Source organism: Camelus ferus, chromosome 21 (genome assembly GCF_009834535.1).
Source record: "Camelus ferus isolate YT-003-E chromosome 21, BCGSAC_Cfer_1.0, whole genome shotgun sequence".
In the NCBI taxonomy this organism is placed as follows: domain Eukaryota; kingdom Metazoa; phylum Chordata; class Mammalia; order Artiodactyla; family Camelidae; genus Camelus; species Camelus ferus.
This window is the reverse complement of record NC_045716.1, coordinates 183,524-200,553: the sequence shown is the minus strand read 5'-3', so window position 1 is coordinate 200,553 and position 17,030 is coordinate 183,524. Positions and strand designations below refer to the sequence as shown.

The window sequence follows — 17,030 nt, the reverse complement described above, 5'->3', positions numbered from 1 at the left end:
CGGCAGCGCCCACGCCAGCTGTAACTGAGCACAGCTATCTGTGCTCAGGCTTGTGCTGGGGTGGGGGTGGGGAGCGTTCCTCCATCCTTCTAGGCTCATCTGGCTGGTCTAAGAATTAACCTGACATGAGGCAGACTAACAGGAGAAAAATAAAAATTGAGTAACACGTATACTTCCTGTCTATACCCATGGGAGACAGCCAGGGTAAACGGAGTGAACTCACCAAGAAGGCTGAAGCCCTCACCTTCAACATCATCTTGCTGTAGGCAGCGGTCGGTTACATGGAATGCCCGGAGGAATGAGAAGGTCAGTTAGACAAGGGCTGGAAAAGTGTCACTTTGATTTAGATGTGGGAGTCATCAGTGACTCGCTGCGTGGGAATGGAGGAAGGGAAGACACACCAGAGTGGGTGGGGACAGACTGCTGGTGGGGAAGCAGGCAAATCTCAGGAAGTTTGTCGTCAGAAGTAAGACTGTCTGGTTCAAGTGAGAGGGAAGAAACAGGGAGGTGTTTACAGAGAGGCGAATTTGAAATCATCACTGAGAAGGAAGAAGGTGCAAATTAACTAAATAAAAGGAGTAGGACCACTGGGCAGTGCATGACTTTCTTCAGCACTTAGATGCCTAGGGGAACATAAGGAGGAAGAATGAGAATCAGTCTGTTGTGTAGTTGGGAGTTTTGCCAAGTAAGTACACTAAAAGGACGGTAAAGGGAATAAAGGATCTAAGTAGGAGTTATTAAAATTTTAGCTCCTGAAAATTGTTGAGAAGGAGAGTATTTCCTTTACGGTCTTATGTTCAGTGACTGGGAACCTGCAAATTAAATTGACTAAAGCAGATTACTGTGAGAAAAAAATTACGTATGAATACATGCAGGAGCTCACAAAGCAATGTGATTTGAAGGGGTGGCTAGAAGTGGGGGCTTAAATACAATTTAATACGTGACAGGAAAAGGAGAAAGGCATTTTCTGAAAAACAAATGACTTCTTGGTGAAAGGGGAGAGAAACTGCACTTATGGTAGAACAAGTGACATTTAGGAAAGAGAAATAATGCCTTAGGAGAATGTACGGGAGAGATGACAGGTTTGTGACAGCGTCCGTTTGCGTCTAGTGCTTGGAACTTGTCTCTGATTTTAAGACTGTTTCCAAAAAGTAAGTAAATAAATAAGAGAAAATGAAAAACCTGAGGCAGATTTCATTTCTCCATGAGGAAACATCTGTGAATCAGTGTTTAAGGTAACATGCAGAAAGTTTGATGGCACTGTAACAATCGTTGTGATCCATCAGAACATTGATGAAACAGCCACAGCAGATCCAAACGCTGTCCGTCTAAATCTTTAGGTCTATAGACAGTGATTAACACTGGAAAATTCAAAAAAGCTACCAATCAACACTGCCCAAAAACAATGACAAGTTTGGTGGGTGGTTGGGTGCTGTTTAAACAGCTGGCATCCATGCTCAGTTTGAGTATATAATACTCCAAAGTGCTGGGTTTTATTCCCAAAATCTGCTTAAAAGTCAATGAGATGCAGAGAAATGTGGTTTAAAATACTACATCAATTTTAATCATGCACATATAATACAAAAATATTTTCCTTTAATAAACATTGCCAGTATCTTACTTAACAGGAAATAACTAAAATGTTAGGCAAACAGCCCAGCAGGTAAAATGTTTACTATTTATCTTGTAGATTGTACACTTTTTCTTCAAAATCTCCACATATTCTTGACATGCTTTCGAAACCAGATCTTCTCTTAGACTTGATTCATCCATCGAGCCTACAAGAGAGTCTGTAGGACTCAGACTGAAGTTCAGTAGTAGCTGGAAAGAAAATGAAAGAATTAGATTCTCTACTTAAAATACTTCATAGGTAACTAAATGTCAGTTTATTTTTTAAGAAAAGCTGAGACTCTTCTAAGTTTTAAGAAGAATGAAAAATACCTACATACGATTACAACACAAAACACAAGGTTACTACTCTAGACTTTGCCCAGGGCTGCACGTTGAATTAACTACTCTTGTGGCTAAGGATCAGAGCACCTGGTTTTCTCACTCTTCATTCATTTACTCAGCAACCATGTGCTAAGGCACTGTGACAAGCACTGGAACCACAAGATGAAGATGACAGAGTCCACCCTGAAAGATCTTGTACTGTAAACTGGAAAAACAGATGAACAGGCAGTTTCGGTACAGAGACATAAATGCCATGACAGGTATAAAAGAGGGCACAGTTGGAACACTCAGAAGGGACGTCCAGCTTTGTGTCAATACTGTCCCCTCTTTGGTGGCCGTGATGTGTAAGCAGATACCTGAAGGAGGAGGAGAAAGTGTGGGAGGGAGAGGCAAGAAGCAAACACACAGAGCAGAGGCAGGAAGGGCGCCCGCGGAGCTGGACGCAGTCTGCCCAGCCCCTGGAGCACAGGGGCAGAGCAGGGGAGGAAAGAGATACGGCTGAAGACTTTGGCAAGAGCCAGATCGATGTGGGTGTTTTTCTTCCAAGCTAAGGAATTTGGGATTTTTCCTGAGGGTAAAAGTTTAACCAGTGACAAAGTGACAGGAAATTTAATTGTCATCCACCAGGTGACAGCTACATGAACTGAGATTGCTTGAGTCTGGGTTTTTGGCCTCAGTCACTACCAGAAACTTGAGAAGCTGATGACCTCCATGCTTTCTGAGAACAGGTCCGTGTGCAGGTGCCAGGCCCATGGGGAGAGCAGGAGAGGAAGGGCACAGCCAGAAACAGAGAGAGAACACAGACTTCTTGAGATTTCTTTTAAAGCTGTGGGTCATGATGAATAAATGAGGAATAAGTATATTTGTATCATTCTGAACGAAATTATGCTTTCACAGTTTTCATTAGCTACGTGTAAGAGAAAAATTTAACATAGTATCTGTTATTCAAACAATAGAAAGAGGTGCCATTTACTGTTTACAGTGTATTTTGGAAATCAACGTCTAAATTTAATTCTGAAATGTTGGCAACATACCTTCCTTTAATTCTCTAGCTATATTATTCATCACCTTCTTCTGCATCTGAAATAAGTCAAGTATTATTTTTAATGTTTAAGTTAAACAAGACACACTATCATAGGAATGACAGCTAGCTTATGAAATGTGGCCTTTAAATAATACTTTTAGAGACTTGACTTAACTTGGGGATTGCTTAAATAGAAAAATAATCACATGAATAAAATAAAATAAATTCCTACTTACTTTGATTTTAGATAATAGAGAACATATATCTGTAAGGCTATTTAGATTCCCCTGATGAAAAGCACAGTAAACACTGCCCTGTCGGATACACATAATCTCAGAGGGCGATGCCCGATCTTATTGGCACAAAGAGTTTCAACAATTCAAGTCATGTTTCACACTGAATGCAATACTCTGCAGTTCTTAGAAAAACTGCCCTTTGTAAAAGTTTAGCTTTTTTAACTTTAATGGATTTTTTCTTAAAATGAACTTTCCATTCCTGCACTTCTAGAAAACTAAAAATTTAAGGTCTGTTCTATGCTAATGTTTTTAGCACAGAATTGTAGATACATAAAATGAAGAAAGGAGTTCTGTTATAATGTCAAGTGAAAATTCTACTGGCAAACAAGTTAAGAAAATGTATTTTGCTCTCTGTAGATGACTAAAATATTTATGTCAGAAAACCTGCTTGAAGAAAAGAAAAGGAGAGGCTAGCGCCAGTTTTCAATGTTGGTTTCTGATTCACAACTTCCTAGGAGTTAGAAACAAGGAAAACGGTACCTAACTCTTTAACTGTAACTTTGTTTCCATTCTAGAGACTAGGGCCAATTTTTGAAACTTGACTTAATTAGTTACATATTTAATTACAAAATGTTTGGGGACACTTCAAACTACAAGTGTCCCCATCTAGAGTGTTCTTTTAAAAATCTTTCTTATAAAAGTCACCCACTCACTAAACAGGGTCTAAAATAGTACACCAGACATAATAAACACTGTGGTGATAACAGCGACACGAGAGCCGAGGCTTCTGTAAATGTTAGGTGCAAAGGCAAAATTTGGGGCTACCATTTGCCAGTATTTTCAGAGACTGTTTTCCGTAACACTGTCTGACAAGAGCATTCTAGAGAGGCCTATGCCATCAACAATGTGACAACAGTGCCAGGCAGGTCCTGTGAAGTGAAAAACACCTAGCAGATGAAGGGAGATGCCTTGACTGAAATAATTTCATATAACCATTAATAAACACTATGCAAAATGTAGATCACACTTTTACATGAGTTGAATGTAAAATTACTATCTTTTCCTCTGCAAAGCTATTTTTCTAAACACGTACTTCTGGGACCTTTATGTTTATTTCTAGGTGAGGACCCCCATGTCCAGATGGTGGAAGTGGTCTGAAGTCCAACATTAATAAGGAGAAGTCACCTGCAGTTTTACTTACTTTTCCATTTAACAAAAACACAGAAAGGTGAGAAAATTATACACAGGAAGACAATGTATCAGCCAGTTTCAATTCTAATGATTTTTAATTAGGAGGATTCTCTCATAACTGGCAGTTTGCAGACTATGTCCCATAGAAATGGAAGGTCCCACTGGGGACACTGCAGGATTGAGGTCAAAACTGAGGTCACAGGCTGGGAGATAATGCTGCCCTCTCTTTCAGAGATCAATTTGATAAAAAGACACTTGCCACACACATACACACACGTTCATTTCTGAAGTGAATATATTTTCAGATTATTGATACTTTTAAGTTAAAACTTGGTATCATTCTTATTTTAAATGTTATAGAAATAAGTACAATTCCAGAAATGTAATAAAATCAAGTCATTTAACCACTCTGATTCATCATCCTGTTGTAAATAGGTTAATGAAGGAAATGACACTTGTCAGTTTTTAACTATTAAATACATGTATTTTGCTGCAGAGAAAAGAAATGAGAAAGAATTTGTTGATCAAGGAGCTAAAAAATTAAGTACAGAGAAAAAAGTGAATGAAAGAAAAAGAACTGGAAGAAGTTGAGTGGCTTTCAAAAGATAACGTGCTTCCTCATTTGTCCATTCAGACAAAATGAAATGAGGGCAGGAGGGAGTCCACAGAGCAAAGAACTGATACCAGAAACAAGGTCACTAAACTCTGTCTCTGCCTTATGAGAAGTGAGCTTAACTACTGCGATAGTTTGATTAGAATTAAAATTCAGAGTGGAGGTGCCCTGCCTTGGAAGCCTACTTTTAAAAGAAACGTGACCAGATTCTGCTGAGACGCAGTGCTGTGTCATGTAGAAACTTAAAGTCTTAGGAATATTAACAGTTTTAGCTCTGGTGCACTGGTATAATCCCATTTAGAAAAAGGGCTGCTAAACTGAATGGACATTTGAGGAATTTAAAAATTACTTAAATAAATCATTAGAAAGTGTTTGAAAGTGTCAGTAATACACCAAAAGTACAAAATCAGTGAGTGTAAAATTTAGTCTTCCTATTTAAAATAGATCTGAAGGACATTTATTAACTATCATGGCCATGCTTCATGTTAGGCACACCAATACTTAAGAACCCTTGAACATAAAAAAATCTTTAAAACAGAGAAATTTTGTCTGTTATAATATTGTCTGGAATCAATTTTTAAGTTTTCAGTTCTCAGAAAAACATCCTATGTGCAAGAAAATCTGACAGTGATGTATATGCTCAGGCTAATTTTAACTTTTTGTATTTTGTAGTAATATAATTAAATAACACAACTGAGTAAAACTGTAAAATTGCTTCTTACATGTAGGACAAAACATCCCAGAAATAAACTAGAATGTGAAATCTGAGGGTAAAAATTAGCAAAACAGATATGGGGTCCATCTGTTACCACTACAACGATGTCAAGGGACAAGGCTATACTTCATGCAGCAGTAAGAGAGGCAATAAACCCAAGTGTTATGAACTGGAAAAAACTTGCTTCAACCACCAGCACGACTAAAATCACAGACTTAGAGCAATACTTCTGTCAAGTTAGAAAAAAATGCTGAGTAAGCTGGAACTTCACAGTAGGAACAGTCCAAAATGTTGAAACCTTGCAAATAAAGGAGAATGTTAAAGTCAATCCCAATGCCATTTTAAACATTTTGCTTTCTAGAACCATAGCTGAAAAGCTGTGGAAGTCTGTTGTTTTGTTAAGCCCCAATGCAAAAACCCATCCCTTCCTGTCATTTTAAATAGTATGTTCACACCTCTCAAGGCATTACTTTATGTTTTCCCAGCAGAAATAATTACATCCCTAGCAATTCCAGGAGGCACCTTCTTTCTCTAAGTCTAAGAAATCTGTAAACAGTAAGTGTACAATAGCTCCTGTGAGGCTCCTTGTAGTGTTGAGGAAGCCAAGTCTCTGCATCTGGACAGAGTGGGGCTTGTTAACCTCCCTGCTAAATCTAGCATGATTCGGCCCCACAGAACTACGTGTACCTTAGAACTACAACACTGAGTATAAAATAAATTATTTTCCATTGTATCTAGAAGTACTAAAGAATAGACAACTCTTTCCTCCAAAAACATTAAAGGAAATAACTGTCCTCAGGAAATCTCTCTTGCATTGCTTTTGCACTCACACTCTTCCACCATCATCCTGTAAAGTGACACACTGGCGATTTTTTGGTGACAACTAATGAAAACATTTCCAGTTTGCATCATGCTTAGCCACTGACAGAAGTGTTAGCCATGCATTATTTTTTTTTTAACACCATGCAGTCTGGTTCCATGACTCTGAAGCACTTAGACTCAATTTACCCACAACACTGTCTACGAAACCTGAGCTTTTTTCTTCTTTATTATGACATGAAGCCAAATGAGAAAAAACAGGTTGAGACCTCACTAAACAAGGGTCCGTGCTACCCTTCTCTGCATCAAGAAGATCATGAAAACACCATCAAACCATAAACCAACGCGCACCAATTTCAATGGCTATTTTAACAATGATACACAATGAAAACTGGTTGTAATTTAAAGACTCCCTATCGTTGCCACCTCGGTATTCCTACAGGTGAGGGCAAGACAGAGACATAAGTGAACTTCATTTTAAAAATTTAAGTATTTGCTATACTTGACTACATATTTAGAAATGTTCTACAATTGCTCAGTAAAACATTTTATAACAATTAAAATAACTGCTATAAGTAAAATAGCAATTAAGGATGAGCTCTTACAGAAGAAAATGATAAAAATTTAAAACTTATAAACAGAACTTAAATGTTTTTAGTGTTACAAGTTTACTGAATTCATAAAAAGAATATATCTTGGATTCCTTTAAATAAAAAACATCCATATGTAGTTAAGTATCTCGATGTTAATCATTTAGTTATGCTTAGGGGTAGAAAAACTGGGGTGCAGCAAAACTTGAAAATGACTATGAACCAATGCCAAACCGAAATCAATCAGAAACTAAGCCAAACGTTGGAAAGTGTATCTCTAGTTATTAGGCAATAATACTTAATTTCTAAAATAGAATTTAAAATGGAGCTTTTTAAGAAATTTAAAATTTGTCAGTTTAGTTGCATTTATTGAATAAAGTTAATGACAGGTATCTCTTGAAAATTACAAGTCCAGGGACTTTAAAAAAAAATTTCTGCCTCCTTTATTAGCACAATTAATTATGGCTTTTACTTAGTATGCGTAAGTCAAATAAACAACTCAGAATTTCATCAAATTAAAAACAAGAATTATATCAGAAATCTGAAACCCAAGGGAAAAAAGATAACATAACTAACCCTGAACAAGTGACCACTTATGCTAGTTGAAGGGTCTGAAAAGTTCCTGAAGTTCCTTCTTTGAGTTAAGACTCCTTTCGGGCTCCACGCTAGTACTAGAACTTTCAGCAGAAGGCGGTCCGTCAACAGGCCTTTCAGGAACAGAGCCGTGGAGGGAGCTCTGGTGCTGCTGAAGCTCAGTGCTTACCGCTGCCAGCCTCTCATTAGCCCTGCGAGGGTCGCAAAGCACACATTCCATTCATTTCATTTTCTTCCTAAGTGATGTGTATTTCTAAAGTTGCTATAATAGTAAACAGATTCTCCCATTAAACTGTTTTGACACCAAAAATACATCAGCGCAGACCTACTGTAAACAATTACAGTCTAAAACTGTCCTAAAGAAGGATGTATGTGCCTGGGGGGGCCCTTAACTAACAAGTACTTCAGAGTGGGGGTAGTCAGAGATGGAGACGCCCCCACAGAGGATCCCCGCTGCCTTCTGCACTGGCTGCATCTAGACATACTCACCCTTAGTAAACCAGTTTAGAAAAAAAAAACCATCCCTCAAAGCCATTTTCAAGCATTTGCTTTCACCCCCCTTGTATACACATTCCACTCACTACCTGGGAGACATTAAGCACGTGGCACTGAGGAACAGTTTAGAGCCACCACCTCTGGGGGGCACCAGGTGGCAGAGTCGATGGTGGGAAAGAACTCTGACAGCATCAGGGGCAATTTCAAGTGTCCCCCAATGTCACAAAGCTCACTTTGTTACTTCGCTTTTACCAGAGGCCTACATCAGCACCTGTTTTCCATAACCAAAACAAACTCAAGCGGATTTTCACTTTTATAAAAAAAAAAAGCAAAAAGCCAGAATAGCACTGGGTGCTTGTTTTAGCCCGAGCCATCAGAGGGGCAGTGAGCACCCCGAGCAGCGAGAGGGGCCCCACCGAGCTCCTTCCCCAGAACCACACTCAGTGTCCCGGCGTCACGCCGCCACGGCTTTGGACTGTGTCTGTGAGCGCCTGTGCTTTATGCATATTTATTTTGTGCACCCACCAGCAAGACGTGTCCTAAGGTAACTGCCCCTTTGCTTTACACTGACAACTTTCATAGGAACGCTCTCCTTTCGGATAGCAGGGAGACCTGTTGCTTGTAACACTGTTACTCAGGCACCAAAGGTGGGACCTGCCCTTTCTGTCTTCCACACACCCCCACGGGCAGGCCACCATATGCTTTTTAGCCACTTTGTGAACCACTATTCTGCCCTTCACCCCTATGTGAATTTCTCCCTATTCCCCAAGCATGCCTTTATGTAGTGGAGACAAACTCAGAAGGACACAGTACTTCACCTCAGGGTGCCCATGAGCGGTGACACCAAATACTACAATCAAGAAAGTAAATTCACCAAACACCAGCATGGGGCCCCTTGGGTTTAAGTTGTACTCTTCCAAAACACAGTTAATTCTAAACTCATTAACATTTCTATTTATGGGAATTCCAGCTAGAAATTTTGTGATAATATGGCTGTCTAAACTACAAAGTTTGCAAAGCCCCTAGCTTAAAGACTAGATCAGGTTAAATATATGCAAATATAAAACATAAAGTCATGTAAAAGCAACAAAAGGCAGCGAGATGCAAACTGCCCTGGACTGACATTTTAAAGGAGAGTTCATTTACTAACACCATGTCCCAAAATTGCACTATCTAGTCAGCTTTCACTTGCTACTCACCTCATGAACCTGGCTCAATAAGAATGGTGCCTTAGAGGCAAATTAACGACCTAAATTATTTTCTATAATTCTATGTTTTGACTTACGAGTTTAGTTGACTTTCCAATGACATTCTATTTTCTAGCTCTTCCAGGTACAGTTGTCTATATTTTTCCAATTCTCTTTCATTAGAATCAAACTGAAAAGTTTTACTTTTCAGTTCAGTTTCTGGATCTTTAACTCTGTGTTCCATTTGACTTACTGAAGCATGTTTATACTCTCTTAACAAGTTTTCTTGAGAAACTGCTTGTGCCTACAGCGAATTAAAAGGACACAATTTTAAAAATAATTATAACCTGAGTAATTACAGTATATTTGTTCCCTTTGGCTTTGAGTCAATGATTCAGAAAGCAATTTTAAGTGTGAAAAAAAAGCTGAGTGTTAAAATACTTATCATCAATATCAAGCGAATTAAATCTGAATTATGAAATTAAAGTTGAATCACTCTTATATTAGTACTCATGTAATGTGATAGTTCAAAGAATAATAGGATCAATCTGAACTTTTAAAAATTGAACAATACAACGTAGGAGTAATCCAAGAGTGTGGTACAGTATTTAAATCACAATATATTCTTTTCCTCCTAGTGGTCTTTATTTACACCAATTGGTCTTAAAAATGATTCTCTAGTGAGAGTTGTTCTGAAAGATCAATTTAGTGATAGTAATGACGGAAACTGAATTATTTAAAGGGAGTAACAAATGCGGCCTTCCTTCCAGAAATCTACAAAACAAACTGCTATATGGGAAGTAGAGGAAACACATAAAATGTACACATCCGAACTGTAATTCTCAGCGAAGTGAGTTAGAGCACGTTACAGATCAATGCTTCACCTGTAAAAACTGGCTGAGTTCTTTCAGTTTTTCTACTACATCCCGTCTTGCTCGCTCTTCAGTCTCCCGTTTGTACTGCTCTACTGGACTGCGTTCCACTGTGTTCATTTCTAGGTGACGTCTGAGGTTTACTACTTCTTCTTCCAACTTCTTCTTCTCCTCCTCTAGTGTTTCAGATTTCTTTTGCAATTCTTTCATAGATAATAACTCCTTTAGAAAAAGTTGAGTTTCTGCACTCAGATGGAGAAGTACTGAAGATGTAGATTTCACTTTTGCTGGAAGATCAGCATTCTGCATGAAGATAAAATTGTTTGGTAATGAGGTTAGAGACTGAGAACAGCCTAACACTAACCCAGCATCAAAGGTTGAAATAAATTCAGTTACAATAAAATGGTATCTGCCTTGTGGAATGGAGAAACTCAAATTACTCAGAAAATCAAGAAAAAAGTTCAAACCACCAAGAGTCACAAAAATATACTGTTCACTTGTCATCACCTTTGTTATACATTTGTACTTGATTTTACACTCATTTTTCTGTAATTGATTCATTTCTTTCCTACATAAAATGACTATAAGGCACCTCTGAGTAGAAAGTCTCTTACCCCTTCCTCCCCCAAGTCTTAACTCTCCATGATTTTTGAAGTTTTAGGAAGATCATATTGAGTTACTTAGGGCTGAATTAATAAATGCCTCCCAAATCAAGACTTTGAAAAAACGACTGCAATTAATACATCTTACAAATATTGATTCTTATGCCATAAGCCTTTCTCTGAACTACAAATATTTTATGCTAGTTTGAATTGCATTCCAAGGAGCAATGAATGATTCGCAGAGTTAAGGAGAATTCCACTCCTAGTGTAGTGGTTTAGTAAGGTGATCCATACATTTTTCTAAACAAACAGCCTTAATTCTTGTAATCCTTTGTGGCTCTCCACAAAACAAGAGAACATCATCAACAAAAATAAACAAAAAAAATTTGCTGGAATTTCAGTGACACTGACTTGGGAAGAACTACTTTCCTTCAGATAGAAGGATTATTTGGTAAGGCAAGGCAGGCAGATGTGGTGGTCGTAAAACATCTCTACAAGTTCTCTGACTCTTCACCTATGAAATTCCCTCCCGTGAATTATGTACTGGCCTCAGTCAACTGGTTTCTAGGGGACAGAGTGTGGGGACCCTGCTGTGTGATTTCTAAGGCTAAATAGCTTCTGACTTTCACTCTGTAGGGATGCTCACCCTTAGAACCCAGCCACCACGTTGTGAAGCCCAGGCCACCTACTGAGTCCTTGTACACGCAGCTGTCCCAGCTGATGACCCCAGGGAATGTCCTTAACCAAAGCCAGCTCCAACTTCCAGATATGTGCATGAACAAGCTTTTAGATTATTCTAGTGCCCACTTGATTCCAAGTGGAGAAGAAATGAGCTGGCTCCACTGAGCCTTGTCTAAACACAGATTTGTGAACCAAGCAAATGCTGTTTTGAGTCACTAGGTTTTCAGGCAGTTTGTTATATAAATTGTTAGCAATAAATAACTAGCACAGATACTGATATTAAAAATGGGGCACAGCCATTAAAAAAGAACCCAAAATGTGGGGATGCCTTTGAACCTGGAGGTAGGTGAAACCTGAACAGATGTAGAGAAGAGTAAGAGTGAAAATCCAAAGTGTCCAAGAGACTATTAGTGGAAGCCTGAGGGCCCTTGAAGGGCTGAGGGTGACGGCTTCTAGGCCAGGGAAGAAAATGACACTGAAACCGGAGGCAATGGGACTCTTGCTACCAAACAGCTGAAAGTAAAACTGATGAGAGAGATAAGCTAAAACAAACAAAAAGTTTATTAAATATAAAGGAACCAGGATTCACTGGGTTCAAATATCTGTATCCCATTTAAAGCATCTCCACATGCCCAACTGTCACATAATGGGTAAGCAGATAAATGGCTTCCGGGCTAAGATCAAATCTAGGCTGCTGCCAGGAAAACAATCTAAAGATGAAGCCAAAACTTTGTTAAGACCTTGGAAAGATTTAAGGTGCTGCCTCAAATTCCTTTAAAGACCTTAAAAGCATAAGAATTTTAAAGGCATGGTCCCACAACAGCTTCACAGGAAGCCCAAGATGAAGAGTTTATCTCAAAAAGACATGAGAGCAGCTTTTCCAATGGCATGAACCCCAATAAAATTCACAGGAAACTCAAGGTTTTAAAGAGAACTGTGGTAGCAAAAACACTGCTTGCTAGGTTGGACTGAAAAAGACAAAGACAGTGCAAAATAGGAAGAGGCCTTTGGGTTTTTCTTAGAAGGTCTACGAAGAGGAAGCTGGCTTGAGAGAACTACTCAGCTGCAAACACAGGTCACTGTTCGTGAAAGGGACAGAACAAAGAGCTCAGAGAGGGCAGCGAAGGAGAACCCCTCCCAGGGTTAGGACTAAGTCCTTATCAAAGAGCTAGCAGCATCAGGCTGCATTTCAGAACTGCTATGGACCAGTGTGCCTCCCATCTTCCATCTGTGAGTGAGTCCTTAGCAGTTCAGCAGAATGTCGGGTGTGTGGCGGTAAATAACCCATGTCTCCTTATCCTCAAGCCCCAGCACTGAGAGGAGTGTACCCAAGGGGCTGTACTCCAGAAACCGTGCCCAGGAACCTCAGCCCCATCTGGCCCTGATGAAGATGGGAAAGTAAGACCCTGGACTGGGAGCCTGAGCCTAACACCACAGCGACCGAGACCTGCTTGGGGACTGAGTCGGGTAAGTGGATGTCTTGTATGGAAGCAGTAAGAAAACATTGCGGCTACTGAGTAGATTATGCTGGTTTTTGAATGTCTCCATAAATTTTCAAAATTAATTCCATAAAAAGGTAGAATATGGGCCAACCTTAAGTGCCCGCCTCCGTAAAGAACAGAAACAGTGAAAGGGGCACCGAGTGAAACTGCAGGGCAGGTTTGAAAAGGCAGTTCAGCTTCTGCCTCGCTCTTAACCTGGAACCCAGTCTCAGGTGGGCACGCTCAGGCCACAAAGACAGCTTAGGTGTTTCCAGGGGAGGTGGTCCACCTGCCCGCCCCACCAAAGCCACAGCCCACTGCCAACATCAACCATCAGACCATCAATGGATGAAAACTTCAAGTGATTTCAGCCCCCCGCCTTCGAGCTGCCCCACCTGAAGCTGAGAGGAATAGAGGCCAGCTGTCTTGGCCACACTTTTCCTAAGTGTAGGTTGTGAACAAAATAAATGCTTATTTAAGCCACTGAACTTTGGGGAGTTTGTTAGGCAAAAACAGATGAACAGAAAAGTGGATGAAAAACGATAGTAAGAAATGTAACTTGAATATAGAAATTGGTCTCCTATAAACTGGAATATAACAAATGTTGAGATTAACTTATTAATGACAAAGATGCTGATGAGAAGCAGCAGATAACTGAAAGAAAGACCTAAGAAACTAGTGAGAAGGAAGGTACTTCAGAGTTCCCACCATTACAGTTTCCTACACATAGGCATGTATTTCACATTTCCCCTCAGCTTTGAGGATAAGGAAGACTGGTAAGCAAGGGGACACAGGATTTGAAGTCTAATAACTGAAAAACAACTAGAAATAGTTTACCAAAATCAGCCTTTTTACCTCATTTCAATTAACTGAACTTCTAGAGACAGGCAGCTTTGAGAATTTATTAATCTAGCACTCACTCTTCATTTCCTTTCCTCAGAGAGAAAATAAAATATTATGGAACCATAAATGTAGTGTTCCTTTGGCAGTATTTAAATTAAATACAACTTTCCTTTACCTGACTTCAAAGCTGGTTGGTAAGGGAAGGTAAGACTGTCTCAGCTTTATGTTGTAGCACAATGCTTCTCCATATCACACAATTGGCTTTGACTTTTGAAATTCAAGTTACTAATCTGTTTATCTGTTTCTGATAAACTGATTATTATCTAATTTTTAACAGCTGTACTCTTGAAAAATTTTCCTTGGATGGGATGAAATATTTATTTCATTAATTATGCATTAAGCTATAAAATACAGCTAGGCATCTCTCTTTTAAGTAAAAGGAGGTAGACACAGGGAGCTGAGAATACAGGATCTACACCAAGAACAAGATTGGCACCAGTGTTACACACAAGAACCAAGCCAAAAGAGGACCTCGTCGTGAACTGCAAGATGATGGATTAGAGGAGATTTCCAAAGAGGAAGGTTGAATTAATCTTTCCAGGCTTAATCTTTTGCCTCTAGATAGTGAAATCTATGGATGAGTCTATGAATTATAATGAGTGCAACATAATGAAGTATATTGCAGACTGAGTCAGCAGATCCCATGACCATGATTTTGATGGAAACTGGAGTGAAGTGGGAGGCACTGGGTGAGAAACTAAAGGTTTGAATGGGGGGGAGGAATGGACTTTATCTTTGCAAGCCTACTTTCTGTCACAGAGTCAGCAAGGCATAAGCTGGCCACAGACCCCTTCAGGAAGCAGCAGATCTCCACAGAAGTAGAGTTACAGACATTCCACGACACTGACTTTTTATTACCATGTAAAAAAAACTGATACTATGCAAGATGACTCGGAAAGAGTTCTCATAACATCTGACTTGGAACTGGCATAGGATAGATATAGATCAATGCATCACCACTGAGAATCTAAAAGAAACCCTCATTTATGGTCATTTGATTTTCAATACGAGTGTCAAATACTGAATGAGACAATAATAGTCTTTTTAACAATGGTACTGGGACAATTGGATATCTACATGCAAAAGAACAAAATTCGACCTCTACCTCATACAATACATATAAAATTAACTAAAAATGAAAGAGCTAAAACTACAAAATTCTTAGAAGAAAACACAGATGTGTCTTCATGACTGGATCTGGCACTTGTTTCTTAGATAGGACAGTAAAAGACAGAAATAGATTAACTGAACTTCATCAATATTAAAAACTTCTACTCTTCAAAAGACACCGTCAAGAAGGTAAGAAGGCAAGCTCCTGAATAGAAAATACTTGAAAATCCTACAACTGATCAAAGACTTGCACCCAGGATACAAAAAGAACTCTTACAATTCAATCATAAAAGACAATCCAATTTTAAAATGGGCAAAAACCTGGACAGGCCTTCAAGAAGATACACAAATGGATAAGCACATGAAAAGATTCCCAACATTCTCAGTCATCAGAAAAATGCAAATCAAAACCATAATGAGATGCCAATTCACACCTACCAGGAGAGCTAATCACCAGTGTTGACAGGAATGCATAGAAATTGGGAGAATTATACACTTTGGATAAAAATGTTAAATGGTGCAGCCACTCTGGAAAACAGTATGGCAGTTCCTTAAAACGTTAAACAGAGTTATCGTATGACCCATACGACAGCATTTCCATTCTTAAGTCTATTCCCCAAAGAAATGAAAACATGTTTACACCAAAACTTGGACAGAAATGTTCGCAGCAGCATTATTAACAACAGGCAAAAAGCAGAGGCAACCCAAAGGCCCATCAGCTGATGGATAAATGGTTTAGCCCCACAACCGAGTAATGTTTGACAATAAACAGAAATGGAAATACTGACAAGCGCTGTAACATGGATGAACCTTGAAGACGTTTTGTCAAATGAAAAAACTAACCATGAAGGACCACACAGCATGTGATTCCATTCATGTGAAACACCCAGAACAGGCACATCTATAGAGATAGAAGTCAGCCTGGTGGCTGCCGGGGGCTGAGGGGGACAGGGGGGGGGGTGATGGCCAAGGGATGCAGGCTTTCTTTTTAAGGTGATGGGAATGTTCTAAAATTGATTGTGGTGACAGCTGCACATCTCTGAATATACTAGGAGATACTAACTATGCATCCTAAATGGGTGAATTATATAATACGTGATTTTTTTTTTTTTTTTTGGTGGAGGGAAGTAATTAGGTTTTACTTCTTTATTTTTAGAGGAGGTACAGGGGATTGAACCCAGGACCTTGTGTATGCTAAGCATGCACTCAACCACTTGAGTTATGCAATCCCCCCTATAATATGTGAATTATCTCAATAAAGTTAAAAAAAATCCAAAGGCAGGATCTAGACAATTTTCTTAATTGTCTATTTTGGGTGTACATTCATGATCTGAACTTCTCCATGCTTTGACAACATGTCTAAAATGAAGAGAAAATGAAGGCAATGTCTAACTTCAACTGGTTTGTATGACCTTTCTGCAGAAGGTATTCTGAAATCCGTGAAATAAATACACAGATTCTATATCCATTCACAAAAGTGAAGATGCGACATGACAATTTTCTGGAACATGGCATGAAACATTATCGTCTGATTTTATCTAGCTTGCCTCATTGTGGTGAGAGATCACTACAAAATACTGTTTAATAGGAAAAAAAGTAATTTCTGTGAGGAAAGATGTATAATTTTCAACTTCTCTAAGGGTAAATGTTATAAGAAAAAATATATAAAGAAATGGTAGGCTGAAAGTCAAAGTTTAAGAAACAAGTGCATTATAAAGATAATAAAAGTGTAATTATAATGAAGATACAAAAGCTGTCCCTGAAAAGCTAGTGTCCTGCAACACTCTGCGCTGCTAGATTTCACATGTACTGGGTTCGCAGCTTGATGTGACCTCCTCTCTGACTCCTGTGTCTCATTTTCTGAGTTAGTGTGATGATGTGCTGTCACCTCCAGGGAAGCTTCCAACATGGACACTTTCTTTCGGGTGTCAGTCAGCTCTTGCTGAAGCTGTCTCATACAGGCC

General features: G+C 39.1%; 1 protein-coding gene across 3 annotated transcripts; it reads right to left on the bottom strand.

The window, feature by feature from the left end:
- Nucleotides 1-1,536: 1,536 nt before the first annotated feature.
- On the bottom strand, nt 1,537-17,024 carry LOC116658613. Of its 3 annotated transcripts, XR_004313808.1 has the most exons (6): nt 16,877-17,024; nt 10,302-10,592; nt 9,516-9,721; nt 7,718-7,926; nt 2,988-3,033; nt 1,537-1,821 (listed from the first exon to the last, which is right to left on the bottom strand). XR_004313808.1 is itself a non-coding variant. In XM_032463533.1 (5 exons), the coding sequence occupies exons 1-4, from the start codon at nt 17,021-17,023 to the stop codon at nt 7,740-7,742; spliced, it is 831 nt and encodes a 276-aa protein (XP_032319424.1). In that variant the 5' UTR covers nt 17,024; the 3' UTR covers nt 1,537-1,821; nt 7,718-7,739. The 3 variants fall into 3 exon arrangements, 2 of the variants coding, with proteins under 2 accessions (XP_032319424.1, XP_032319425.1); XM_032463533.1 differs by lacking the exon at nt 2,988-3,033; XM_032463534.1 differs by lacking the exons at nt 7,718-7,926; nt 9,516-9,721.
- Nucleotides 17,025-17,030: the final 6 nt, after the last annotated feature.

What these genes read in the sequence shown, in the direction of transcription:
- LOC116658613 (XM_032463533.1), bottom strand. Translation starts at nt 17,023, where the DNA reads ATGAGACAGCTTCAGCAAGAGCTGACTGACACCCGAAAGAAAGTGTCC. An exon ending in CACATCAAGCTGCGAACCCA is followed by an intron (nt 10,593 to 16,876) that starts GTACATGTGAAA and finishes ATCTTCATGCAG; the next exon opens with AATGCTGATCTTCCAGCAAA. An exon ending in TTGGAAAGTCAACTAAACTC is followed by an intron (nt 7,927 to 9,515) that starts GTAAGTCAAAAC and finishes CGACCCTCGCAG; the next exon opens with GGCTAATGAGAGGCTGGCAG.